Source organism: Podarcis raffonei, chromosome 11, assembly GCF_027172205.1.
Source record: "Podarcis raffonei isolate rPodRaf1 chromosome 11, rPodRaf1.pri, whole genome shotgun sequence".
In the NCBI taxonomy this organism is placed as follows: domain Eukaryota; kingdom Metazoa; phylum Chordata; class Lepidosauria; order Squamata; family Lacertidae; genus Podarcis; species Podarcis raffonei.
This window is the reverse complement of record NC_070612.1, coordinates 3,680,703-3,708,305: the sequence shown is the minus strand read 5'-3', so window position 1 is coordinate 3,708,305 and position 27,603 is coordinate 3,680,703. Positions and strand designations below refer to the sequence as shown.

At 47.1% G+C, this 27,603-nt stretch overlaps 2 protein-coding genes across 8 annotated transcripts in view; one reads left to right on the top strand and one right to left on the bottom strand.

The window, feature by feature from the left end:
• Positions 1 to 27,603, bottom strand: part of TPGS2 (tubulin polyglutamylase complex subunit 2) — a 190,199-nt gene that overhangs the window by 42,556 nt on the left and 120,040 nt on the right. The gene's annotated exons all lie outside the window — the stretch shown is intronic.
• On the top strand, positions 8,613 to 27,143 carry AQP7 (aquaporin 7). 2 transcript variants are annotated; one of them, XM_053409016.1, is made up of 7 exons: positions 8,613 to 8,925; positions 16,551 to 16,671; positions 20,653 to 20,779; positions 23,718 to 23,855; positions 24,097 to 24,215; positions 24,845 to 25,062; positions 26,854 to 27,143. In XM_053409016.1, the coding sequence occupies exons 2-7, from the start codon at positions 16,582 to 16,584 to the stop codon at positions 27,017 to 27,019; spliced, it is 858 nt and encodes a 285-aa protein (XP_053264991.1). In that variant the 5' UTR covers positions 8,613 to 8,925; positions 16,551 to 16,581; the 3' UTR covers positions 27,020 to 27,143. The 2 variants fall into 2 exon arrangements, with proteins under 2 accessions (XP_053264991.1, XP_053264992.1); XM_053409017.1 differs by lacking the exons at positions 8,613 to 8,925; positions 23,718 to 23,855 and having other exon boundaries at positions 16,484 to 16,671.

The following is a 27,603-nucleotide window of genomic DNA, read 5'->3' as shown; positions in this document are numbered from 1 at the left end:
TTTTTTTTTGTCTAGAGAACAGTTGCCATTTATTTGCCACTTGTCTTCTCTTAAAAAAATATGCATGCCTAGAAATAGACTAGACTAGAAATATCATAATTATCTGTCTATGCATTTCTAACAGTATAACCAAATCAATAGTTTTTGATATAACTGTAAAAAACAACTCTGAACATTTATTATTCCCAAAATCTTACTGACTAGTGATTTGAATTGTGATTTAAATTGATTTGATTTAAATCAACTCTACCCTGCATCACATGCACCTGGGGAGCTGGCTGGAGGTGTTTGAGGATGGTGTCCAAAATTTCCCGCTCATCCATCATCTCCAAAGTTTCTCTGAGCGATCTTCCTCTCAGCAGCTTCTTACCCGCCCACAAGTATCCAAATTTCTCATCTGAGAGTTCTTGAGGAACATAAAGAGAGAGAGAGAGAGAGAGAGAGAGAGAGAGAGAGAGGTGTGAGTAAATGAGGCAGACGAGAGGGAAAGATCAGTTCTTTGTCCAGTTGCTCCTTCCAGATGGGATTCAATGGCACGTCGGCAGAGTCAGGTCGCTCAGTTAAAGCGATTTGCACAACAAACCTACTTCCCGCTCCGCAACCGACTCCAAATTGGACATTTTTTGTGGTGGGAGAAGTGACAGCAAAATTAGAATGGAAAGTAGGAGCTTGATGCGACATTGTCTCATCTCCCTGCGAACGAATCGGAACGAGCGCTCAGTCGCTGACCTCATTCAACATCCTCACAAACTTTGGCAAATGGATCCGGACGAAGGTTCAGGAAGCAGGTCATGGGGAAGGGGCCACAGAACTGCCGCATTGGCTCAGTTCCTCGGACCGGCAATGGCAGCCCCAAAGAGTGGCCGTACCATGTCATCTCTGCACGCTTCAAATGGCACCACCTGGTGTCTATCATACTGGTGTCAACTTTCAGGGGAGGGGTCTTTCTGGGGTGCTGAGGGTAATTTCCAGCCCTCATCAGGGACCTCCTAATGAAAGAGCCCTCCACAGCTCCTAGTACTACTTAGTCGTTGCTCTTCACTGTAAACTCCGGTATATCCAGAAGTACAAGACACTTCCCACATGTTGTGGCATAGAGCCTGTGTGTACGTTCCATGCACCCTGGAATTCTGCTAGTACAACTGGGCTTCCCCCACCCTCTCTTCTCCCCATATGCCCCCCAAGCACCCCCTAATTGGCTCAGGGGTGGGCAGGTGAACCCCAGAACAAAGCATGCAGGGGGAAGGAGTGGGTAGGCTGTCCCACCAGGAAAGCAGAAATGTCTGAGCTAATGTAGCAATCTGCTTAGCGCTGTGTTGAATTTGTCCCCTTTCACCAAACTGGGAAAAATGGTTTCTGGAAAGTGCAGATAGCGGATGCATGCCATAACTGAGAAGGGATCATAGAACATTAGCGTTTGAAGGGACCTGCGGGGTCACCTAGTCCAACCCCCAGCAATGCAGAACATAACAGGGGCAGCCACCTGGAAGTCCCTGCTCCATGTTACACGCCTCTTAAAAAGGAGGGGTGGAGTGGGTGGGACTTGCGCCCAGAGATCTAGGAAACCAAGAGAGACCCCGGCCTCGGATGACGCAGGCCTTGCCAAGGGGAACCCGAAAGGGATCTGGTTCTGCCTACTCACCTGGGAACACGGGCCCAGAATCCTCAGGGCTCTTCTTTTTCCCCAGGGACAAGTGCCGCTGCTGCCTGGAGTCCTGTCTGCTGCTGACTGGCTGAACAGTGCTGGTCTGGCGCTGGACCAGCTCTGGGAAGACTACCGGAGGGGCCTGAGATTTCCTCCTGGCCTCCGCAGGGGACTGGGAAGGTTTCACCAGCATGGGCAAGAGCTGGGAGGTTCTCTGGCCAGCCGGGTCGTGGGTGGCACTCTGTTGCAGACTAGATGACGGGGCCTCCAGCTTATCCCGCTGGCCCTGGCTCTCCTGGATGTTTTCATTACTTTCCTGGTCCTTCTTTTTCAGGCCCCGGAGCTTCTTCAGGAATGAGGTCATCCTGCAAGAGAGGAAGTGGCCCCCTCGTTGGTTTGCTCTTTGGAACCCCTTTGGACTCCCCCCCTCCTTTCACCACTTGAGGGGCAGCAAGCAATCCCTCCCTATTGCTGCACGCCAACCCCATCTCCGTGGGGTGAGATTCCACTGGTTCCAGGCATTTACCCAGGGTTTGTGTTTCCTTTTGGGATTGAGGGACAGCGGAGACTGTGATGTCTTGAGGATTTGTGGTTTATTTACACATCTATGCAACCTGAGGCTACGATGGAGGGGTTCACAGCATCGACACCCCAAGAGGGTCTTGTGTCTCCCGTAGTCGCAGAGTGTCAGGCTGGAGCAGCAAGAAGGTGATTGGGTTGGTGTGCAACAAGGGGTAGGAATTGCTTGCTGCAACTCAAGTGGTGAAAGGAAAGGCACTTTGCATATGTTCAGAGGCCTCCTCGCCTTCATTAGTTCTCCTGTCCCAAGACTGAGATTCTTTAGGGCTGAAAACATGTTCTGGGGCTAAGCGACGGCAACTCCTGGAGCAAATGGAATCAAAACTTTATGGAATCTCATGATGGGCTGTTATTTGGCCAACCCCACAATTTATTTTATCCCTTTAGGGAATAAAATACACCACCCTTCATCAAAAAAAAAAGAATCCAGGGCAGTTCAATAATAATCTGTCAGAATGAAGTTTAGCAACCAGAGGCAGCCAGTTTGAATGCGCAGGAGTTATTTTACCTGATATTCTCCTTTGCCTCTTTGTGATCAGTAATCTTCAGGGGGCAAAAGGAAATAAAAACTCTCTGATAATGTGGCTCCTCACCAGCGTTGCTAGGGGCCCCCAAGCCCCTGGAGACATGAGGTCACAGCATTATTTATGGCAACATCAGGAGTGCAATGATGTCAGTGGAAAGGAGACCTCTTGCTCACCTGGCCTGGGACAATGGGCCAGGAGTGTGCAGGTGTGGCCTTGCAGTTTCGCTGCGGTCCCCCTGGGTTTTGCTGAATCCAAAAGCCATGTGAGATTTTTTGGCCAAGCAGGTCAAGGCAATATCATTATTATATTTATTAAAGTAAAATAAATTCATCAAATTTCTATGACACCCTTCATCCGAGGATCATATGCTTGTTTCACCTCCGCACTCTAAGTTATGGGTGGCCTTCCTCTCTTGCCAGCATTGTATATAGGGATGAAAAATGCCTGGCTTGAATTTATTATTAGAATGATCACATATTTATTTTCCTGACGGGGACTCAAGGCAGCTCACGGATGAAAATAAGACAAGCTAAAAATATTGGGGCCAGGCGGGAAAATCAACAATTAAAAAGCAATTAAACACTGGTTGAATTACAACTGTGTGTTGTTGTTGTTGTTTAGTCGTTTAGTCATGTCTTACTCTTCGTGACCCCATGCACCAGAGCACGCCAGGCACTCCTGTCTTCCACTGCCTCCCGCAGTTTGGTCAAACTCATGCTGGTAGCTTTGAGAACACTGTCCCACCATCTCGTCCTCTGTCGTCCCCTTCTCCTTGTGCCCTCCATCTTTCCCAACATCAGGGTCTTTTCCAGAGAGTCTTCTCTTCTTATGAGGTGGCCAAAGTACTGGAGCCTCAGCTTCAGGATCTGTCCTTCCAGTGAGCACTCAGGGCTGATTTCCTTCAGAATGGAGAGGTTTGATCTTCTTGCTCTCCATGGGACTCTCAAGAGTCTCCTCCAGACCATAATTCAAAAGCATCAATTCTTTGGCGATCAGCCTTCTTTATGGTCCAAGCTCTCACTTCCATACATCACTACTGGAAAAACCATAGCTTTAACTATACAGTGGTACCTCGGGTTAAGTACTTAATTCGTTCTGGAGGTCTGTTCTTAACCTGAAACTGTTCTTAACCTGAAGCGCCACTTTAGCTAATGGGGCCTCCTGCTGCCGCCGCGCTGCTGGAGCACGATTTCGGTTCTCATCCTGAAGCAAAGTTATTAACTCAAGGTACTATTTCTGGGTTGGCAGAGTCTGTAACCTGAAGCGTCTGTAACCCGAGGTACCACTGTATGGACCTTTGTCGGCAAGGTGATGTGTCTGCTTTTTCAGATGCTATCTAGGTTTGTCATTGCTTTTCTCCCAAGAAGCAGGTGTCTTGCAATTTTGTGCCTGCTGTCACCATCTGCAGTGATCATGGAGCCCAAGAAAATAATATCTCTCACTGCCTCCATTTAGGCCCTTCTGCAGGGGGAGGAACGGAGAGCAGGCACTACGGCTCCCAGAAGGCAATGGGAGAGCTGGCTCCACCTCCTCCTCCTCCCTTTCTCTCCCCGCCCGTTCCGAGTCCTCCCCATTGGCCGGCTCCTCCGACAACACTTTGCTTGCGCCATATCTGGGCAAAGCCCAGGCCCCATCAGCCAATCAGAGGTCAGAGTCAGGTGTGGCAGGTCAGATGGATGCTGGGAGTGGCGGTTGTTTCAAGATGGCGGTTGTGGCTGCTCATTGGGCTGTGTCTTTACCTCAGGAGGGACTGAGGTCACGGGGTGGCGAGAGGAGAAGGAATAGCAGGGGGCGGAAATGATCTCTTTCAGCTTCTGCCTTCTGGAAGAAGGTCCAGGGTTATAAAGACTAGGACTAGCCGCCTGAGAAAGAGTTTCTAGCCAAATGCAATTTTGGTTTTAAATGCAGTGTAAGGATTTTCTGTGGGAGTATTTTGTATTTAATTATGGGGTATCAGAGTTTCTAGGGGGCTAACCAGGCTGGGATAGCAGGCTTGTTGGTTTCTGAATGTCCTATGTAGATTTTTTCAATTTCATTGTTCTGTATGGGACAATGATAACAAAGATTATCGTATCATATCGTATCGTAATTTGACGGTGGGCCGGTGATAAACGATGGCAAAGGCTGCCGTGTTTCCTGAGCATGTGCAGAGAGCCGCCTCCGTTGCCTTAGGAAAGAAGCCCCGCCGAGTGCGGAGCCAGGCCCGGGGTTACGGGGGAAGCCCCCACTCCCAGGGCGGGGGACCTTGGCCTGCCAGCCTCCCTCTCTCTCGCCCCTCGCCCTACTCTGCAGGGGTGTTGTGAGGGGCCGGGGAGAGTCGCTTGAGATGAGTGAATGGATTTTAGCTCATGAACGATTGGAGCGTAAAGATATCAAAGAGAGAACAACAACATATTGTATATAAATGAATCATGAGGAAGGGAGTGGTGTACTGTATAAGGAACAGTATATGCAAGTAATTGCATAAACATGTGCTGTTTTGTTTTCCATGTAATCATTATCTGCATATGCTGTTCCTTACTGTCATCCACATATACTTTCTTCTTTCCCAAGATTCATGTATATATAATCTGCTGTTGATTTCTGTTTGGTACTAATATGCTCACATCTTTTTTGAACTGATTTGCATACATAGGTCTTCGGCTGATGTATTTAAACTAAATCTTTCCAACTAGATTTTAGTCTCTGTTTGGTTGGCCCCCTCTGGCCACGGGGGCAGAGTAAGATCCTTCCTTTCAGCATCTAGAAGAGATGGTGTGCGGAGAACAACTTCTTGGAACGACTTTGGAGCAACGGGTTAAAATGAGATTGGGGGTCTGTTTGTAACTTTGGGGAGAGGGCTAGAAGTGAAAGAGTTCAAATGATAACTTAGGGATACAACCTTTTCAGGTCCTTTAGGGGGGCTGGAAAAATCATGGAATGCTTTTGGGCACCACCATCTCATTTTCACAGGTCGGCAGCCAGCCTTTAGGTGCTCCTCCTAGAGCTAGGGGGACGCGGGTGGCGCTGTGGGTAAAAGCCTCAGCGCCTAGGGCTTGCCGATCGAAAGGTCGGCGGTTCGAATCCCCGTGGCGGGGTGCGCTCCCGCTGCTCGGTCCCAGCGCCTGCCAACCTAGCAGTTCGAAAGCACCCCCGGGTGCAAGTAGATAAATAGGGACCGCTTACTGGTGGGAAGGTAAACGGCGTTTCCGTGTGCTGCGCTGGCTTGCCAGATGCAGCTTTGTCACGCTGGCCACGTGACCCGGAAGTGTCTCCGGACAGCGCTGGCCCCCGGCCTCTTGAGTGAGATGGGTGCACAACCCCAGAGTCTGTCAAGACTGGCCCGTACGGGCAGGGGTACCTTTACCTTTTTACCTTTACCTAGAGCTAGAGAAATGGCTTAAAGCTGTCATTTAGCAACATTTGATCTCTAGCTGCTCATATTTACATGTTTATTTACTTGCACTTAACCTTCTCTTCCATCATGGAGCCCAAAGTAGCGTACATGCACATGCGGTTCTCAGGCAGTCTCCGACCCAGCAATAACCAGACCTAGACCTGTTCAGCTTCCCAAAGGTAGTGGCATCAGGTTCCTTCTGGCCCCATCCTGGGAGTAGATCAAACACTGAATAATTTCATTGTACGCACTGACTTCCTGACAAATTAGATGCGGGCTTTTGAGTTTCATTTGCCTGCCTAGCCAACTCCCAATCGACCCTTCCTTACTCAGAGGTATCAGAGAAGGTGAAGCAGAGGATGTTGGCCTACTTTGACCTGCTTTTATATTCTGTTTTTACTTAACAAAAATATTGTCATGGATAATTTTAACAAGATAACACAGCTGACAGCAAGTCCAGTGTGCTCTCTACTCCCATTATATATATACTTTATTTACATTATATTTGCTGATTTATGATCCGGCAAACCTTCACTGAAGATGAACCAAGAAACTATTAATGGATTGAATTTACTATTGGATTACAATTGTAAATGGAATGCAACAGGGACTTTACAAGAACTTTAGAATCTACCTATGGAGTTCTTCAAACGAAAGACTGTGTAAAATACTGTGAGGTTTTGTGGCACTGTCTCCTATGGAGAGCATTAATTTGGATTTATAATTGCTTTGGTGAGACATCAGCTTGTTAAAAATGAAGGGAAGATTGAAGAACAAAGAGCTGAATGTCAGCCCTGATGCCAGTATACTTTTGGCTCAGATAAACAAGATGGCGATGGCTCTGATGCATTTTGGAAAAACAGCTCTTCAAGGGAGACAGCCCGCAAGAAGGACAATGGATTATAACAGGAAAGGGAGTACAAAGGAAAAATAATTTACACAGAAAACTACAGGTGTTAAATCCCTCTTGCAAGTTAATGGAGAAGGATTTTTTGAATACGAGTGAAGTCATTACACCAGTGGCTGCAAAAACAGAAGAAAGGATCAAGATCGGAATTGGTGTATTTGGATTATATATGAGATTCTGTGCAGGATTTAGGAATAACGATCTCCAGATGATCAGAACATGGGAAGTCACCCAATTTATTTAATTTGGAATGTATAATTGGCTTTATAAATTGTATTATGATTTGGCATGATTTGATATTGTAATAATGTGGCTCATATTGGTTATTAATGAAAAATTAATTAAAATATATATTTAAAATAAAATAAAACGTTCTATTTGGAGCTGTATAGTTGAGTCCAGGGTGTCGTACATTGTTCTGGGAAAGGTGGTTGGGATTTCAGGGTAAATATTAGGCTCAACATCATTTTCTGGCATTGCAAGTTTTTGCACGTAGTGATCTCTAGGATAAGCCAGTCATGTGTTGCACTGGGACCTATAGCACTGTGTTTAGGGGTAAACTACACTTCCCATGATTTGGGGAGAGGGAGTCATGTGCTGTAATGTTACAGCATGTCTACAGCCATTGACAACAACCAAAATGAATAGTTTCTGGTGAATTTTCCTTAAATCGTCTTGTCTCAATTATATTTTTAGGGTTTATCATTGCAATGGTGAGCTAGATACTGCAGTTCTTGGTTGTGGGGACCTGCTATTAATTATAATTAGTTAAAGTTGTTTCTATATGTAACAACAGCAGCTAAGATTCTGTATGTGCAGAAATGGAAGGAAAAAGAAGTTCCAAAGAATGGATAAGTAAGATAATGGACTATGCAGAACTGGCAAAATTATCAGAAAAATTAAGAGAATCTAATGATGAGTGTTTTGTGGAAGAATAGGCCTTTTTCACATTATAGTATGCTGAACTCGTGAGCAGGATTTGAGCTATGAGCAGCAGAAGTAATTAGATTATAATTAGAAAAAACTCCATGGAAAACAGCGTGGGAAGTCGACAAAAATTAAGAGAAAGACAACATTGTGTTTTGGCTATACAGTGGTGCCCCGCAAGATGAATGCCTCTCAAAACGAAAAACGCACAAGACGAAAGGGTTTTTCGGTTTTTGCGTTGCTTCGCTAGACGATTTTCCCTATGGGCTTGCTTTGCAAGACGAAAACGTCTTGCGAGTTTGTTCGCTTTTTTCTTAAAGCCGCTTGAAGAGGCACAGTTGCGACGGACCGTGCTTCGCAAGACGAAAAGACTCGCGGAACGAATTAATTTCGTCTTGCGAGGCACCACTGTACAGTGGACGCTCGGGTTGCGAACGTGATCCGTGCAGGATGCATGTTCGCAACCTGCAGCATTCACAACCCACAGCTGCGTGGGTTGTGATTCGGCACCTCTGTGCATGCGCAAAGCGTGATTTAGCGCTTCTGCGCATGCACAACCGCCGAAACCCGGAGGTAGCCCATTCCGATACTTCCGAGTTTCAGCGGTCCGTAACCTGAAAAAAACGCAACCTGAAGCGTCTGTAACCCAAGGTATGACTGTATATGTTTAAAATATTGAAACAATAAAATACAATTTAAAAAAATAGTTATAACCGCTCAAGCTTCTGTGTTGGTAACCTCAATGGCTTGTAAAAAGAACCCAGCTTTGGCAGAGGTCACTGTGACTTCAGCGCCAGCCCATAATAGACCTTATGACAGATGGAACCTGGGCTCTGTTCTGGCACCTCAGATGTTGAAGAGGTCAGCCCAAGCCCTGCTGTTTCAGAGGATTGGCAACTGAACGGTGTCTCTTCTCCCTAGTGTGAACTTTGAAGCACAAGAAGTCATTTTCTCCCCACCCCAGGTGAACGTAACCAGAAAAGCTGGCCAGAGTGATTTGTTGGAGGGAGGAAATGCATTGCAGGTGGGGCTGGAGTAGATGGCCTTTGGGTCCCTTCCAGCCCCACGGGAGTCAAAGCGGTGCTGGGACTCGGGGAGGAGGAAGCTGAGAGGGAAGGAGCAAGGAAGAGACATCTGGGTTGACCTGGTGCGACAGCATCATGATAAAGAGGAATGGATTTAGACGGGGGAGATTCAAATCCATCTCTGGCCGAAATGCTCACCTTGTGTGTCACCTGGGTAAGTTACTCATTCTCTGCCCAACCTCCCTCCTAGGGAGAAGAGCTCAGGGTAGCTCAGATGAGGCCTCGGCCGACGGAAGGATGTAGGGAGGGCTGGCAGGGACAGATAGGAGTTGTTATCTGTGGGATAGCGTCAGAGGAAAGTTCTTCTCCTTCGCTCAAAGAATCAGGGAATTGTGAGTTGGAAGGGACCTTGAGGGTCATCTAGTCCAACCCCGGCAATGCAGGAATCTCAGCTAAAGCATCCATGACAAATGGCCATCCTATCATGGTCCAGTTCATGGGCGATCGAAGTCCCGGCTGGGGACGTCAGGACCGGGGACAAGATGGCGGGGTGGGAGCAGGAACATGAGTCCAGAAGCCAAGAGTCCGAGGGTCAGATGTTACGAAAAAGGACCAATGCAGAAGCAAGCACCAGGTGGCTGGAATGGTAAACAGGATGTGGGTGTTATTGGATTATACCGTGGGAACCAGGAACAGTTTGTAAAGTGCTCTGAGAGCCGGATGTTACCTCAGAGCAGCACATGACCCTGTACTGGAAGTACATGGGTGGGGTTTATTCTCTCTCTGCAGCTGGGAATCAAAGTGTGCAGACATGTTTTCTCTGTACTGGTGAAAGACAGGAATAAAGACATGTAAATATATTTCTGTCTGTCTCTTTCCCCCTCCCTGGGGGAGGAGTGGTGTGTTCTCCTTCACGTTGAGGAGAATCGCCGATTGGAGACCTCCTTTGATCTTGCCGGCAGATACTGGCAGGGGAGGTCACAAGGATTCAAGCCGGGCACCTGGAGGGTGGCCAAATTCCTAAGAGCTGGAGGCTCTGCTTGCTTGAAATCCCGACAACTGGTAGCAGACCGATGGTTATCTGATCTATGAGAATCTACATGAGAAGTGAGAGGTCGATGAATCGTTGCCATCCTCTGCACCTAAGGAGATAAAGAAAAGCGTCTGCCTGCAGCCAGAAAGCTGAAACAGACAGCTGGACACCGAGAGGAGTGTATTCCAAGGCAACGGAGCCAGAAAAGGTATGCAGCATTTCGGGCAAGAGAGAATGAACGCAGAAAGGCTTAATTTCTGGTTCACAAGCTGCGTTTGAAAAACAGCTCTGAAAGAGCAAGCTTGCATACCAGGAATTCCTGTGGTGAGATAAGGAGTTCCGTCCTGAGCAGGTTGCTAGGCAACGTCTGCCAGTTAAAGAATGGCTAAAAAGAGCCTGGGAAATCGAAAGTGTATCTGTGCAGCTGTGCAAGGGTTTTGAAAATAAACAGCCCAAAGGTTTGCCTGCCTGTAAAAAGCAGTAAACAACCGAGAGACTTTTGGAGTTTACTGGCTTGAAAAGTGAAAGCTGGCTTGAGATTGAGTGCAAAGCTGACCCTTGGATTCAGCATGGATGCCAAGAAGGGGGGAGAGTTAACGTGTCCACCTCCCCTGAATGCCGTGGTTCTAGATGAACACAGCCGGCTTGCTGCACTGGAAGTAAAGGACAGGGGGAGGGAGGAACGGAGTTCTAATTCCCCCGCAGATGAAGCTACTAGAAAGGAGGCTGTAGCTTTGAACGTTGTCCAGTGTTACAATTGCGGACAGGCTGGGCATCTTCAGCGGAACTGCAAGAAGCCACGTCAGCCTAAAGGAGCGAAGGGCCGCTCAGCAAAGCCTGAGGCGTCAGGCAAAGGTCAAACCAAGACTTCGGTGAAACCTGCAAAAGCTTTGATGGCGAAGGGAACCACGCCAGATGTTGGGAACGCGTTTATAATTGACACGGGCTGCACGGTTCATATGTCCCCACACAGAGGACTCTTTTCAACGTTTAAGAAGCAAAGCTTCACTGTGACACAGGCCAACGGTCAGGAGCTGGAAGCGACCGGAAAAGGGACTGTCTATCTTAAGAGTCTGGACTTGACAATAAACAATGTTTACTTGGTTCCTGAATTGAAGTTCAATCTGCTGAGTGTTTCGCAGATTGCAAAGAGAGGACTGAAACTGTCCTACGATGCTGAGAGCTGCGAGATCTACAAAGATGGAGAGCTATATCTTTCTGCCAAACAGAAGGATGGACTATATTTGTTGACTTTTGCACACAGTGATTACATGGAATGTAATTCATCTGTGTCTAACCTAGTTTCTCTTGCAGGTGTGAGCAAGAAGAAGACCGGAGTCAACAGAGCATTTCAGCGGGTGTATGCTGATGTGATTGGTCCTCTAGAACCATCTAGAGGCAATGCAAGATATTATCTTGTGTGTGTGGATCATTTCTCAAACTATGTCTGGGTTTATGTATTGAGAAAGCCACAGGAAGCCTTGGAGAGGTTTCAGGAGTTTTGTGACAAAGTTAAGAGTATGCATGATGCTAACATTGATTGTCTATTCACAGACGAGAAGCAGATTTTTCTTTTACAGGATTTCCAGCGGTTCCTGCAGAAGAAGGGGATCAGACACAAGATTGCTGTTTCAGCGGAAGCGTGGAACAGGGGTGTCTGTGTACGGGTGAACAGAGAATTGCAAAAGGGGATGAAAGCGCAATTGCTAAGTTCACATCTGCCACATGAGTACTGGGCCGAGTCTCTGATGTCGTACTGTTATACGAAAATGAGAAAGGTTTCAAAAGAGTTGGGAAGTTCTCCTTTTGAGAAACTGTTCCACAGAAAACCTTCTGTTGCCCATTTCAAGGTTTTTGGGTCTCATGTGAGAACAGAAGCTCCAGGTGGAGTAAAGAATGCCAGAGGCATTTTTGTGGGGTATGAAAAGGGTCTCTACAGAGTAATTTTGTCTGAATCTGGTCAGGTGATTCTCACAAAATTTCTAGAGAGTGCTCCTGAACAGGAGAGAGTGATAGTACACACATTTCCCACTGAGGACGATTCAGATGATGATGATTTCACTGATTTCAGCTGTACAGAAAGTGATGACACTGATAGCTCGGAGAGCTCAGTTGTCACAGTCATTGAGAGGAAGTCTCACACAATGGATAAGCCTTCACAACTGAAGGATGAACCACTGTTTACCATTGGAACTGGTTCTCCAAAGAGTCCTGAGACTGGACCAGTGAGCAGAGAGGATCAGCACCTCATACGTAGGTCTGAGAGAGTTACAAAGGGTCAACCACCCAAGAGGTACTCAAAAGAGTTTGCTAACTTAGCTGTTGCATGTGTTGCTGTTGTAAACAACCGAGGACAGGTTGGAGCTGTGTCTAAGTCAGAGACAAAGACACAACAGAGAGTTGCTAGCCAAGGTAATGCAGATGCACTCATTCCTTGGAAACCAGACAACCAGAGAGGTACACTGGGGAAACCAGTGGCGGGGAGTTCCAAGGGTGGAACTGAAACAACAGGGGAGTGTTATGTGTATAACAACTGTTTGTTTTCTTCTCTGGATCATGCTTTGCTTGCTGCAACACGCATTGATTCTTTTGGGGGAGGATGTTACGAAAAAGGACCAATGCAGAAGCAAGCACCAGGTGGCTGGAATGGTAAACAGGATGTGGGTGTTATTGGATTATACCGTGGGAACCAGGAACAGTTTGTAAAGTGCTCTGAGAGCCGGATGTTACCTCAGAGCAGCACATGACCCTGTACTGGAAGTACATGGGTGGGGTTTATTCTCTCTCTGCAGCTGGGAATCAAAGTGTGCAGACATGTTTTCTCTGTACTGGTGAAAGACAGGAATAAAGACATGTAAATATATTTCTGTCTGTCTCTTTCCCCCTCCCTGGGGGAGGAGTGGTGTGTTCTCCTTCACGTTGAGGAGAATCGCCGATTGGAGACCTCCTTTGATCTTGCCGGCAGATACTGGCAGGGGAGGTCACAAGGATTCAAGCCGGGCACCTGGAGGGTGGCCAAATTCCTAAGAGCTGGAGGCTCTGCTTGCTTGAAATCCCGACATCAGAAAGCAAGGAGTCACGAAGTCAGGGGTTTGAGGATCAAGAAGTAAGGAGTCACGAAGTCAGGGGTCCGAGGAGCAAGGAGTCAAGGAACCAAATGCAGCAAGGCAGGGAACGTGTTGCTGTGGCAAAGAGCTGAAGGGAAATGCTGACCTTATATCCCTTCCCAGCTCTTGCCACCAGGTGCTGTGAGTTACCAATTGGCCTCACCTGTGAGGCCACACCTTGCGTCTTCAGCACAAACTTAGGAAGGCCCCAGTCTTGGTCACAGGGCCTGGCTCCTGCATGCACACTAAACATGGTCTTTCCAAAAGCTGTGAGATTACATAAAGGGAAACCCAGGGATGCCCTTATCGTGTGTGTGTGTGTATTTCTGGGTCTGGACTTTTGCTCCCTACTGCCATTGGCTAGCATTGTTACTTTGCTCTGTGCATAGTAAACATTTTTTTTCAGCCAGAAAGCAGCATGCAGCTTTTGAAGTGTTTATGTCCATCGTAAATCAGTGATAAAACTTTGAGCAGGATGGGTGCGGAGGGAATTAAGATGGATACTATTTAATAAGGAGCAAGAACAATCCAGAACTCCAGAATTAGCAATGCAAATACTATGCAAAGAAGGAACAAATCTTCCGAAAATGAATGCCCATGATAAGACAAGGTGGTCTTCATCAGGTCATCCAGCGCTTCAGAGAAAGTGCTTGCTGTTTGCTATCCCGCTGCCCCCTAGTGGACTTCCGTAAATTTTCATGCTATGTTTTTAACCTGGATTTGCTGGCTGCAGAAGTGTTAGAACTTTATTCCGTATAAAGCACAGACAAGTTCCTTCAAATATATACATTCACTAGACACAGAAATGGGGAGGAATTCACATTTAAAGAGAACCAGCCCCATCCACAGTCTTGGAAACAAAATAAAAAGCAGAGTACATCTGTCCTTCAAAATTCGCACTTCTTAGAAATGGCAATTTTCCAACCAATTAATGCCTACAAAAATGCACTGGCCAGGGTGAAGTGTGCACAGAAATGCATATATTAGTGGAACTAACATAGACAAATTTGTTGTTTAGGGAAAGATGCTTTGCAAAAGTGCGTGTATTAGGAGAAATCCACACTACAATGCTGATGAATTTTCACGAGGACTTGAAAACACCATGTATCAGAAACTGATGTATTCTAATTACACAAATAGAGATTCTAGCTAAACATTAGGAAGGATTTTCTGACAGTAAAAGATGTTTCACCGTAGAACGAACCCCCTCCGAAGGCGGTGGACTCTCCTTGGTTGGAGGTTTTTAAACAGAGGCTGGATGGCTGTTTGTCAGGGAATCTTCAGCTGCAATTCCTGAATCGCTGGGGGATGTATAGATGACCCTTTGAGGTCACGTCCAACTCTACAATTCTATGAATCTATAAGACATACCTGCTGGCTGAGGCCAATGGCCCATCAAGTCCAGCATCTTCTTTTCCCAGTGGCCAACCAGATGCCTCTCTGGGAAGCCTGCAGGCAAAACATGAGCATAACAGCACTCTGTCCACCTGCACTTTTTAGCAACTGATATTCAGAGGCATATACACCTGTACATGTGCCCAGCCAAGCTTGCTGTAAGATTTCCACCATGCAGGTGATTGGGCTCCACAGGGTCAGGGAAGCCACCTGGGAACAGTCCTATTGAAGGATTTGTTCAGAGGCCAGAGCATTAATGTCACATGCAAATCCCCACTGGTATCTCCAAGGAGGGCTGGGAGAGACCCCCACCATGCCACCTGAAGCCCTGGAGAGGAGCAGCCAGTGAGTGTAGAGGTGGTGCGGCATAGTGGTAAGAGCAGTGTTTCTCAAACCTGGGTCCAGACAACAGCTGGGGACCCAAGTTTGAGACACACTGGATTAGAAGGTCGGTCTGGGGCCTGGGAGGCTGGGGCTCAAATTCCCTTTGGGCCATGAAGCTCACACGTGGGGGGTCACGGTGCTCTTCAACTGCTTAGTGGAGTTCCTTTTTTCTTTTCTTTGGGCGTCTTGGGTCTCATCTTGGATCCTATGCATGCGGGCTTCCCTTAAGGCGGGTCTGTTTTTCTTCCAAGTGCATCTGATGTCATCAGGCAGAGATGATAAATTGCTTCTGTGGCTCACGGGGTAATGAGGATACCTAGCTCAGTCAGCAGAGCCTGAGACTCTCTTTTTTTAAAATAACTTTTTATTCAAAATTAAAACAAAACATATTATCCAGAAGCATATCATCCTTATCCCCTGAAATATACTCAGAGTCGAGTGTGGATTTCATGCTCTTTATTCAGCTCATAGTGGTGAGGAGGGAATGAATGTCCCCTCAAAGTATCTGCTTTATATACATTATTTACACAATGGGCTGCACGTGATTGGCTAATTCCGGAATTCTCCTGTAGGCCAATCAGGTTGTGGATTCACTTCCATCTGGAGCCGGATTGGGTGGCTCCTGCAGACCAATCATACTGCTGCATTGCTCTAGGACCAATCAGACTGCTGCATTCTGAATCCTATTGTTCTAGGACCAATCAGACTGCTGCATTTTGGATCCTATTGTTCTAGGACCAATCAGACTGCTGCATTTTGGATCCTATTCAACTCAGTACATAACATCCCCCCCCCATATTTCCTCCCTCCCCTCCCTCCCCCCACAGAACCCACCCACCCCCACCCTCCGACTTCCCTCAGTTCCAGTCTTTGATTTCTCTGAGACTGCTGTTTTCTGCATGTTACAAAGTTGTATAGATCCTCAAACTATTTAGATGATTATTACCAGTAAAAAGTTTGTGAATGTTTATTCAAAACCAGCCAAGGAGTCCAGTTCCCTTTGTTGTGTCTTCAAATACTTTGTAAAGGGTTCCCATTCATCTTTAAAGTCACAGTTATATATTTGAACTAATTTTCCCTAACTGCACTGTTTTGTGTACCATCTATACATCATCTTCATGTAATTCTCCTTCAATAGGGAACAATCTGTAAATTTAAAGTCAGTTTTCCATAATTTTTCCCAATCTTCCATCATAATGTTGTGACCTACATCTTGTGCCCATTTAATCATAACTGATTTTACCTCTTCATCTTTCATCTCCCATTCTAATAGTATGCTGTATGCAGCCTTCAGTAGTTTCACTTTCCCTTCAATCACTTCCGTTTGAAACCTAGGTCTTGTATAACTAAATCCTTTCTTGCAGCAGAGCCCAAGACTCTTAATCTCAGGGCTGTGGGCTTGAGCCCCACGTCCAGCAAAACTTTTCTGCACTGGATGACCCTCATGGTTTCTTCCAATGCTACAGTTTTATGCAAGAAGGGAGGAAGGAAGGAAGGAAGGGCGGAGAGAGCAGGTTGCAGATCAGGCGGCTGCTTAATTGCCTTGTTACCCTTTAACCAGGCATCAGTCAGGGCTGGGGAGGAGAGGACAGTGACTCGCTTCAGAGTGTGCCACCAGGAGTTATGACATCTGCCTTCCCAACAGGGACTGAATATCCTGCCTGTCGGCGACCAAGATGCTGAAGAAAGTCATCGGCTGGCTGACGATCCGAAATGAAACCATCCGACAGGGGCTGGCAGAGGCTCTGTCCACCTTCATCCTGATGGTGAGCAGGACAGGGGTGGAGGGTGCTGGGGTCATTCAAGGAGGGGGTGGCAAAGGCTGGGGCATGCACTCCCCCTTCTTGTTCCTGAAAAAGTGATGTGTGTGGATGAGGAAGGAGACAGGAAGGGGACCCAGTCTGCATCAGAAGCAGACTTCATCAAGTTTGCAAAACATTAGCGGAACCAAAACAGGCATCCCTCAAAATGTGCACATATCTAAATTCTGAGATACGATTCTCCAGTCTGTCAGTGTGTGTGCAAAAATGCATCTGTTAGGTCTGATCCTGCCTCGGAGCTCTTCTGAACACTGCAGTGTTGTGTGTGCTAACTATATATTTAAAGCACATTCAAAGAACAGTGGTACCTCGGGTTAAGAACTTAATTCATTCTGGAGGTCTGTTCTTACCCTGAAACTGTTCTTAACCTGAAGCACCACTTTAGTTAATGGGGCCTCCTGCTGCTGCCGCCGCCACGGCGCCACCGCGTGATTTTTGTTCTCATCCTGAAGCAAAGTTCTTAACCCAAGGTACTATTTCTGGTTAGTGGAGTCTGTAACCTGAAGCATCTGTAACCCAAGGTTACTGTAGTTTGTTAAAGGTTGCTGGGAACTGTCACTTTGAGAGGGGCAAACTACAGGGCCCAGAATTCTTTGAGGGAAAGGATAGACTTCAAAGGTGCTTTAAAGGCATACAGACTCGGCAACGGTCATCTCCACTCCTTGTTCTGGACACGAAGGATCAATGTCTCCCACACACAGGCTGTGACCCGCCGACCTGAGCACTGCTCATTAACCATGTTTAGTGATCCACCTGAAGATCAGCAAACCTTTCATATGCTAAACAGTATATTTGGAATAGCAAACAACAACCCGACTCAAAGATGATATTATGGGAGAAAACGGGGGAGGACATTTTGCACTGAACTTCAATTTGCATTAGGTATCTGGTTGTATTAATTGGTTATGGATTGGAACCCATTGTCTCATGATTTGAAGGAAGCATCTGATAAAAGCACCGTTACGCCCAACTTAATTGGGAACATTTCTTCATTTTTTCTTTATTTTTCTTTATTTTTCTAAGCATCTAACTGGCTAAAAATAGAGTATTATTATTGCAAGGGCTGTTTAATCCATTATCATCGCTATTACGTTCAGTATTAGACACTTTGGAATTAGGCAGGGATAGTGGCATTAGAATCTGGAAGGGAACTACCGTATTTTTTGCACCATAACACTCACTTTTTTCCTCCTAGAAAGTAAGGGGAAATGTCTGTGCGTGTTATGGAGGGAATGCCTACGGGTGGCTGGGGGGGGGGGGAATCTGCTGCAGTCGTGAGCAGAGGATCCATGGTTCCCCTTCCTTCCCTCCTCCGTGGCTCGCTTTGAAACAGCAAAGCGGGAGAAGAGCCACTGAGTGGAGAGGAGAGAGGGACAGAGAGCCTGCTTGTTTTAAAGGAGAAAAGCGGGAGAGGAGAGGAGCCGCTTACACGAGTGTAAGCGGCTCCTGTCCAGTTGGCTCCTTTAAAGCAAGCAGGCTCTCTGTCCCTCTCTCCTCCCCACTCGCTAAATAGCAGCAAAATTTTTCGCAAGCAGGCTCTGTCCCTCTCTCCTCCCCACTCGCTAAATAACAGCAAAGTTTTTCGCAAGCCAGCTCTCTGTCCCTCTCTCCTCCCCACTCCTCTTATAAGAGCCTTCTCCTCTTATACCCCTCTTCTGCATTATTAACAGCATCCTTCTCCACCCACCCCACGCGTGTTCCTTGTCCCTTGAGTGCTTTTCCTTCCCTCCCCACTTAAAACGTGGTTACAAAGCACGGATCCACATGGATCCTCAGGATTTTTGCATTGGGCTACCCCAAACTCACCGTCAGATCACATGTCTGTGGCCACAGCATGAACCACAAAAATCATACATCCACTGTTTCATTTAGAATATTTTTTTTCTTGTTTTCCTCCTCTAAAAACAATGTGCGTGTTATGGTCGGGTGCGTGTTATAGAGCGAAAAATACGGTAATATGCTTCTGGCATGGGAGACCAGGATTCACATCCTCACTCAGCCACGAAGCACATTGGGTGACGTCGGGCCAGTCTCTCAGCCTTACGGGAGTGTTGTGGGGATGAGGAGGAGAACCATGCACCGTATTTTTCACCCTATAGGACACACCAGCCCATAGGACGCACCTAGTTTTTTGGGGGGGAAATCAAGGGGAAAAAAATTATTTCCCCCCCAGGTTTGCGCAGCCACCCCCAAGCTAGAAGAGGGAGACGGAGCGCTCCGTCTCCCTCTTCTGCCTTCAGGGACAGCCTCTCTAGCCTCCGTGGGGCAGCGGCTTGCCCCGCTGTCCCCCGAGTTTGTGGGGCTGGCGGGGGGGAGAAGCAAGCTTGCTTCTCCCCCCCGCCAGCCTCCAGATCAGGTCAGGGAATAGCGGGGTGGCGGCACACTGCCTCCCCGCTATCCCCCAAGCTTGTGGGGCTGGCGGGGGGGGGGAGAGAAGCAAGCTTGCTTCTCCCCCCGCCAGCCTCCAGATCAGGTCGAGGAATAGCGGGGTGGTGGTGCTCCGCCTCCCCGCTATCCCCCGAGCTTGTGGGGGATGGCAGGGGGGAGAAGCAAGCTTGCTTCTCCCCCCCCACCAGCCTCCAGACCAGGTCGAGGAATAGCGGGGTGGCAGCGCTGTGCCTCCCCGCTGTCCCCCAAGCTTTTGCGCTGCAGGCTGCTGCCCGCAAGCCTTGCGAGCCTGCAGGACCTCCCGCTGGGCTTGCAAGACTTGCGGATAGCTTCCTGAAGCCTGGAGAGCGAGAGGGGTTGGTGCGCACCGACCCCTCTCGCACTCCAGGCTTCAGCGAAAGCCTGCATTCGCCCCATAGGACGCACACACATTTCCCCTTCATTTTTGGAGGGGGGAAAATGCGCCCTATAGGGCGAAAAATACGATACACGCCCTTGAGCTCCTTGGAAGAAAGGGTGGTCTGTAAATGTCATACATTGATGTCAGCCGGGACAGCTCAGTGGGTTAGAGCTCTTCTTTGGCGATCCCTCGTAGCCAAGTAAGATTGTCTTCCATGTTAATGGACTGTGCAGAACTGGACAAAATGACAGGAAGGATTCGAAACCTGCGGGACTAGAGATTTACAGAAGATTGGAAGAAGTATATGAATTATTTGAAGAGCAACTGCAATCAACAAATTACGCTAGTAGGACTAAAAGAAGTGTTGTAAGGAGAAATATACGAAGTGTTACAAAGTAGAAAAAGATAGGGAAATTGGTTATGAGTTTGAAATGTAATAGGGAAAATAAGAAATGCATACTAAGTGATTAGACTGGAGAATTTTCAGACAGGACTGATGGAAGTCAAAAAAATTGAATAAGATGTAAAAGTATGTTTAATTATTGTTATAAATGATATGTTAAAAAACTAATAAAAATTTTACACACACACACATATATATATATAATTGTCTTCCATGAACATGGTTTTAACTGTGAATCCGTAAGTGACTGTGGAGGCCAATTCTGGATCCACACGTCCTTCCATAGTGGGGACATTGGTTTCTGGACAGGAGTGAGAGTTTGCCTAGCATGTCCTCCTCTTAGCACGTTTCTCCCTTTCATCCTGAGTTTGAGCATCTTCAAAGCCCCATGACACCTTTGGTAAAGGCTGTTCTCCAACTGGAGCGCAGGCCAGTGTTTCCCAGTTATCAGTGCTTATACTACATTTTTTAAGATTTGCTTTGAGAGTGTCTTTAAACCTCTTTTGTTGACCACCATTATTCCACCATTCACTTTCCATTCTTAAATTGTGAATAGAGTAGTTGCTTTGGAAGACGGTAATCAGGCATCAGTACAACTTGACCAGTCCAACGAAGTTGATGCTGAAGAATCATCGCTTCGACAAGAGCGATCTTTGCACGGGTGATGTTGTCCTGCTACCATGACGATGGATACCTTGACACATATGGGTCTCTCTTCTTCCCCCTTCCCCCACAGGTTATTGGACAGGGCTCTGTTGCCCAGGTGGTAATAGGAAAGAATAGCTTTGGGGACTTTCTGAGCATCAATCTGGGATTTGGACTTGGTGTCATGTTAGGAATTCACGTAGCTGGTGGAATCTCAGGTGAGTCTGGTAGATAATGAGCCTGGCAGATCTCTCTTTTAATATCAACGATGCAGTTTCAATCCGTTCAGATCTGGACATAAATTGCTTTAATCCACCCCTTGCTGGTTTCTAAAAGGTAGATTGCTATATTATCTTAGTGCTTCTCTTTCTTTCCGTTTGCTGTTCCAGAGAGGTTCTGTGTTTCATAACATTTTCTGCCACGATGATTTTACTGCAGGCTTCCCCAACCTGGTGTCCTCCAGAGGTTTTAGACTACTGTTAACGGAAAAATCCGAGGGCTCCCTTTGACAAAAAACAAAGACACCAACCAGGATTACTTGGAGCAAAACAGCAGCCTGTAGACTTGGCCTTTATTGATCTGTTGCAACAGGGTGCTCCCCTCACCTGCAGGAGAGAGGAGGGACCTAGAAAAATGGTGTGCAAGGCCTTATAAAGACTTTTGAAATTGCCACCCTGTAGATCAAGACCACCCCCAGAAACATCATACATACATCACAGAAGGGGTGTAGCCTAAGACCACCCCTCAGATACATCACACCTACATCACAGAAAAAGCGGTCTAAAACAGAAATTTTAATATTGTTTTTCTCCTGTCCTTGTTTATCTCCTGTCTGGCAGGTTACTTGATTGGATTTCCTGGGGAGCCTGGCCAGTCTTTTGTAATGATAAATACTTAGTTCCTGGGTCAGGTCACAGGCTCACACCCTATTCAAACAAGAGACATACCCTTAAGACAGGATTTGTGAAGGAAAAGACAATGGGGAGGCTTTTCCATTTTGACCTTGCAGAGAAAAGATTTGGTCAGTTTAGGAATCAAAATGGTTCCAGGTTGGTCTTCCTGTGCTGATCTATGTATGTGCTTGGTTGGTACACTTATGAACATTACCATATATTTAAGACCATAAAATTCCTATCACAATACAAAACCTAGCCCAAGAGAAAGCGGATAGAGAAAAGTTTTAATCCCTCTTTCATGGCACTAGAACTCATGGACATTCAAGGAAGCTGGTTCAGGATAGATAAAGAAAAGTGTGGAACTCTCTCTCCCGCAGGAGGCAGTGATGGCTCCAAGAGAGCATTAGACAAGTTCATGGAGGACAAGAGGGCAATCGATGGCTATGTTGCAGGAATTTATGTATAGGTTGGGGGGGTTGCCCCTCCAGCAGATATCATGCACATGCAGCCCACTACCAAAACCAGCACAATCACTTTTGTGACTTTTGTGATTTGTCCCCACAAAACACTTCATCACAGTTTCTTCCTAACTATTCAAAGGGCCTTTGCTGCACGATACCAAAGGTAACAATTCCCTGATAAATGTTCCTATATACTGGCTCACAGGGAAAACTTCAGAAATTCATATAGACATGTGAGCTCAGCTCCTCAGCAGCCCCTCTGCCTGAGTGATAATTCCTGGCATCCTGATACCTGAGTGCCAGACATATAGCCATTCCAGAAATAAGAAACCCAGATGAAGACAAAAGGGTGTGATTAACTTGGCTGGGAAACAGGGAAAAGTAAATATCTTTTTTTGTTACATTTGGTGGGTGTTTGGTGGAGGGCAAGGGGAACCATTGGGCAGGGTCCAGGATGCTCAGATTACTGCCACCAGACCTCCCCTTTCATGATGTAACCGTGATGTATGAGTGATGTAGTTTGGGGGGTGTAACGTGGGGATTAGCAGCTAATAAAAGTTTGGGTTCTCTTTTGTTCAGGGCTTCCATCTTGTTCCACCTTGTGGCAGGTGGGAGTCCTGTCGCGACAGTCTTCAATAAAGACCAAGCCTACTGGCTGTTGTTTTGCTCTGGTATTCCTGGCTGGTGTCCTTGTTTTTTGTCTAAGGGAGCCCTCAGATTTCTCCGTTAACAGCTACTAGTCATGATGGTTATGTGCTGCCTCCACAGCTGGAGGAAGCAATGCTTCTGAACAGCAGTTGCTGAAAACCACAAGGAGAGTGTGCCCTTGCACTCAGGTCCTCCTGATTTTGGGCTTCTCACAGGAGCACCTGATTGGTCACTGTGAAAGGGGGTGCTGGACTAGACAGGCAAGGGATCCAGTCATCCATCAGGGTTCTTCTTACATTCTTAGTCGTTTATACAGCTGTAGAATCAAAGCCCTGGAGGGCATGAGCACTGGTGCCAACTCTAAGGGGCCTTGGGTGTCAGGGCACTCACAGTTTTTTGGTGTGGGTGCTCATCACCCACACAGTGGGACTCCGACACAACCTCCAAGGCCCTACAAAGTCTTGGAAGTGACTTCCAGTAGAAACCGGAAGTAGACGATGTCATGATGTCACGTTATGTCGTGGTTGCCATTGGGCACCCATAATCTGGGCACAAGCTTGAGGAAAGCTGTTTTCATCTTTGTGTTACATCCCTGTTTTATACTGATTTCTGTAAAGGATCCGGAGAACTTCCACATACCGGAGGTCTAGAAACGTACAGATTCAGCCTTGACGCAACATTGAGGCCATCGCTACACTCACAGAACCATAGTTCTCAGGATTAAGAAGCAGATCCCAACACCCACTCCATGATGCGTAGAACAACTTCCATAATCTGGTTACCACCTGCTGACTTTCCTTGCCTCCAGCAGCTGAGGGTGTGGAATGGAAGTGTGGAACTGGCTTCTTTTGCTTTTTTTCATTTTATTTTTTATTTTATTTTATTTACCATAAAAAACAAACTAATCTAAATGAAAAGGAAAACAGCCAAAAAAGAGAAGGCTCTCCTTCCCATCACTTAGCATTTCCCTATGTTGTGTTTTTAGCAAACGCTCTCAGAATTGGTCTTTGATGTGTTTTTGTTTTTGCAAAGATAGCCCTTCTAAGAATTGGCACGGTGGAGGGGTGGCTTGCAAATGGTATTATTGCTACTACTATCACTATTACCATCATTTACTCTCACGTTCCTGCCATTTCTTTTGCCCCTGGAAGGTGCTCACATGAATGCAGCAATTACATTTGCAAACTGTGTCGTGGGGAATCTGCCATGGTACAAGCTTCCGGCGTATGTGATTGGCCAGTTCGTGGGATCCTTCTTGGCTTCTGCTACGACGTTTTCACTGTATTATGGTATGCTACTTCCCTTGACCCCCAACCCCTCACAAAGCCACTAAAATAGCTGGGGAGAAAGAAGTACTACTTGATTTTTTAGTTGTTTCAGTGACACACACACACACCCTTATCTCTCATAAACACACACACATTGTGGGTCCGTGCAAGGGCAGAGTGGTTCGATCAAAAAGTCCAATTGTAGCCTCTCCAACTTGTGCTTTTGCTGTTGAACTGTGTGATCTGGTTGCTTCCCTTTCAGAGGCCTTGATTGATTATACCGGGGGGACCCTGACTGTTGAGGGACCCACTGGCACGGCAAACATCTTTGCCACCTATCCGTCTCCGTACATGTCGACTTTGGGCGGATTTATAAATGAGGTTGGTGCACCAGGATTGACTTTATTTAGTTAGTTCATTAAAGTTATATACTTCTTGTTATATACTTTAAAAAAACAACCCCAAAGTGGTTTGCTAAAAGAATTAAACAGTAGGATTATAAGGGAAAGCAGTTAAAACACAACTATTTCATAGGGAGTCATTCTATGGCTTCTAGATAATAGACACGGACAGCTTTGACCACACTGAAACGCTAAGATAATAATTGTCCTCCTACGGGACTCTTCCTTAAGAGACAAATGTACCCAATCAGTCTTAAGAATGCAGGGGGTTAAGACAGAGTTGGCCCAGCCATGAGGCAAGATGAGGTGATTGCCTCAAGTGGCAGAATCCACTGGGGCAGTGGATCCTGATGTCAATCTTTCTTCCTTCACCACTTCTTCCCTGGCAGGGAAGGGGGGCGCCATTTTGGTGTCTGCCTCAGGTGGGTTAAGGGGTAAGCAAGCAAGGGAAAGGGGTTGTAATGACTGTTCCCCATTGGTCCCCACACTGGACTTTCCCCTTATTTTGGAGTGGCCTCTTCTGCCTCTGGGCTGCCACCTTTTATTTCACCCTTCCTTCCTTCCTTCCTTCCTTCCTTCCTTCCTTCCTTCCTGGCCTCATCCCCGCAGTTCATCACTACAGCTGTGCTATTGATTGGAATCCTTGCCATCAATGACCTGAAGAATGCGGGTGCGCTTCCAGGCACCCATGCCTTGAGTGTTGGGCTGCTGGTTGCGGTCATTGGCATGTCCTTGGGGATGAACACCGGCTACGCCATTAACCCTTCCAGAGACTTGCCACCAAGGATCTTCACAGCCGTTGCTGGATGGGGGCTGGAGGTCTTCAGGTGAGTTCCTTTTCTCTACCATAGAATCATAGGAGTGGGAAGGGACCCTGAGCGTCAGAAAGTTCTTCCTAAGTTTTCATTGGAATCTCCTTTCTTGTAACTTGGAGCCACTGGTTCATGTCCTACGCTCCAGATCAGGAGAAACCAAGATAGGTCCATCTTCCCTGTGACAGCCCTTTAGATATTTGAAGATGGCTATCATATCTCCTCCCAGTCTCCTTTCCCAGGTTAAACGTACCCAGTTCCTTCAACCATTCCTCACAAGGCTTGGTTTCCAGACCCTTGATGATCTTCTGCACACATTCCACCTTGCCAATATCCTCCTTAAATTGTGGTGCCCAGAACTGGACAAAGTACTCCAGGTGTGGTCTGACCAAGGCAGAATAGAGTGGTACTATTCCTGTGATCGGGATATTTCTGTTGATGCAGCCTAGAATAGCATTAGCCTTCTTTGCTGCTGCATCACCACTGACTCATGTTAAGCTTGTGGTCTACTAAGACCCCTAAAACTTGTTCACATGTGCTGCTCACAAGGCAGGTGTCTCCTAGGTGAATATTGCAGATCCCCTCCTTTTCTGCTTCCCTTATTTGCATGGATTGATTAAATTTGATTACTGAACCTTTTTTTCTTATTATTCCTGGTTTGCTCTGGTTTGCTCTGCCCGTCAGGTGCAGGGTGGGCAACAACCACTTACTTAAATACAGATCAATTGAAACAAATTAGTTGATAGCTCTTGTGGATGCGAAGGTAGGTCTGAACCTCCTCGCCCAACGTTAGGTGAAATTTGAGAAGTTAGGTCGTGCATTGAGCTATCACATTTGTTAAAGACTGAAGTAAGGATACAGAAGGTGCTTTTGATGTGCACCCTACCTCCTCTCCAAGGAATTCAAGGGGGTGTACCTAGGATCTCCCCCTTTTAAAAGTACAAAATGAGAGTATAAAAAAGCTGCGGGTGGAAACAGGTCTCCTGAACTTGATGCAATGCTTGGAAGCACAATGGGCCAATAAATTGAATCTGAATCCTGTTTTGTGTAATTGGGGATGCAGAGTCGGAGACTGCCAGATCTGGATGAGGTTGCACTCCCCTCTGAAGGAGCAGCTTGGGGGTACAGCTGGATTCAACACTGTCAGCGGAGGCTCAGGTGGTCTTGATGGCAAGGAGCACTCTCCCGTCCCTCAGCTGGAATCCCTTTGGATTCCAGCTATGCCTTGGCCACTGCGCTCCATGCTCTGTTAACTTCCAGGCTTTATTGCTGCGACACGCTTTACTTGGGGCTGCCCTTGAAGACAGCTCAGCCATCTATGATGGGAGTTGCACCCCAACAATCTCTAGAGGGGCCACCCTTGCGTTAAAGGAAGGCTGATTTGTGATGGACGTAATTGAAGGGTGGTACAGGCAAGTGATGGTCCAGTTCAAGGATGGGGAAGATACAGGCAGAAACCATTTTGTGTGGGTCCGATAGATGCATGATCACGCCCCCACACACACTGCTCCCGACTTGGAAGTGGCCCCAAATTGGGGCAGGACAGGCTTATGAGTGCTCCACTGACACTCATGGGGGTCAGGAAGGGAACCTCTGCTCAAAATGGTTGTCACCTGTAGTCACCATCCAGCAACAGGAGGGACACAGCTTGCCCATCCCTGGACCAGATTCTTTTGAATACTGCCACCAGGTCTACAGAGAACCATGTGGGCCCCAGTGGTGCTGTCAAAGAAGCAGCTGAGGTCAATTTCTGCTCCTGGCTTCTTCTAGAACTGAATAAAACCAGCTTCTCTCCCCCCCCCCCAGCGCATCAAATAATTGGTGGTGGGTCCCAGTGGTCGCACCGATGTTGGGAAGCCTCCTTGGAATTTTCATCTACAACATCTTCATCGACTTTCACAATCGCCCTCGGCTGGATGGGAGCAGGAAGCCAGACTGCGAGGGCGACGAGAGTGTTGAGCAGCGACTGTGAAATCTGGACTCCCATCAACCGGAAGCTGAATTTGGGACTTGGGACAGATCCATAGCAGAAAGCTGTCTGCTGTGGCCACAGTGCCCTAGAGTGTGCAAGCAGATATCAATCTGTGTTCTTAGCTAATAAACAGAGGGCACTTTTTTAGGGGGAAAATAAGGGAAGGCTGGAAGGTGTAAGTTCCTGCCTGCCCTGTGCTCTTCTCACTCAGCTGCTGCCAGTGAGCTGCATGTCAGCGCTCATGTAAGAGCCTTGCAAAAATCCCTTTAGGCAGGGATGCTCAAGGGGTGTGCTGTGAGACGCTGCCCTTGAAAAATACACCATCGCTTTAGTACTTTCAGTTATTATAGACTGGTTGACCCAACGTTTTCCTTGTAGACAGAAGTAGCCCCAACCACCCTCTGCCAGTGCACTCAATTAGACAGGTGCTATTTGTGAACTATGTGCAACAATTGTGGAAAGATGCAGGAGAATTTCTAGGCTTGGCGATGACGTACAATCAGGCGTAAGACGCCTGGCTGCATCTGCCTGCTCTCCAGCTTAAGGAGAAGCACTGCTGTAAGACACAGAAACACCCTCTTCCT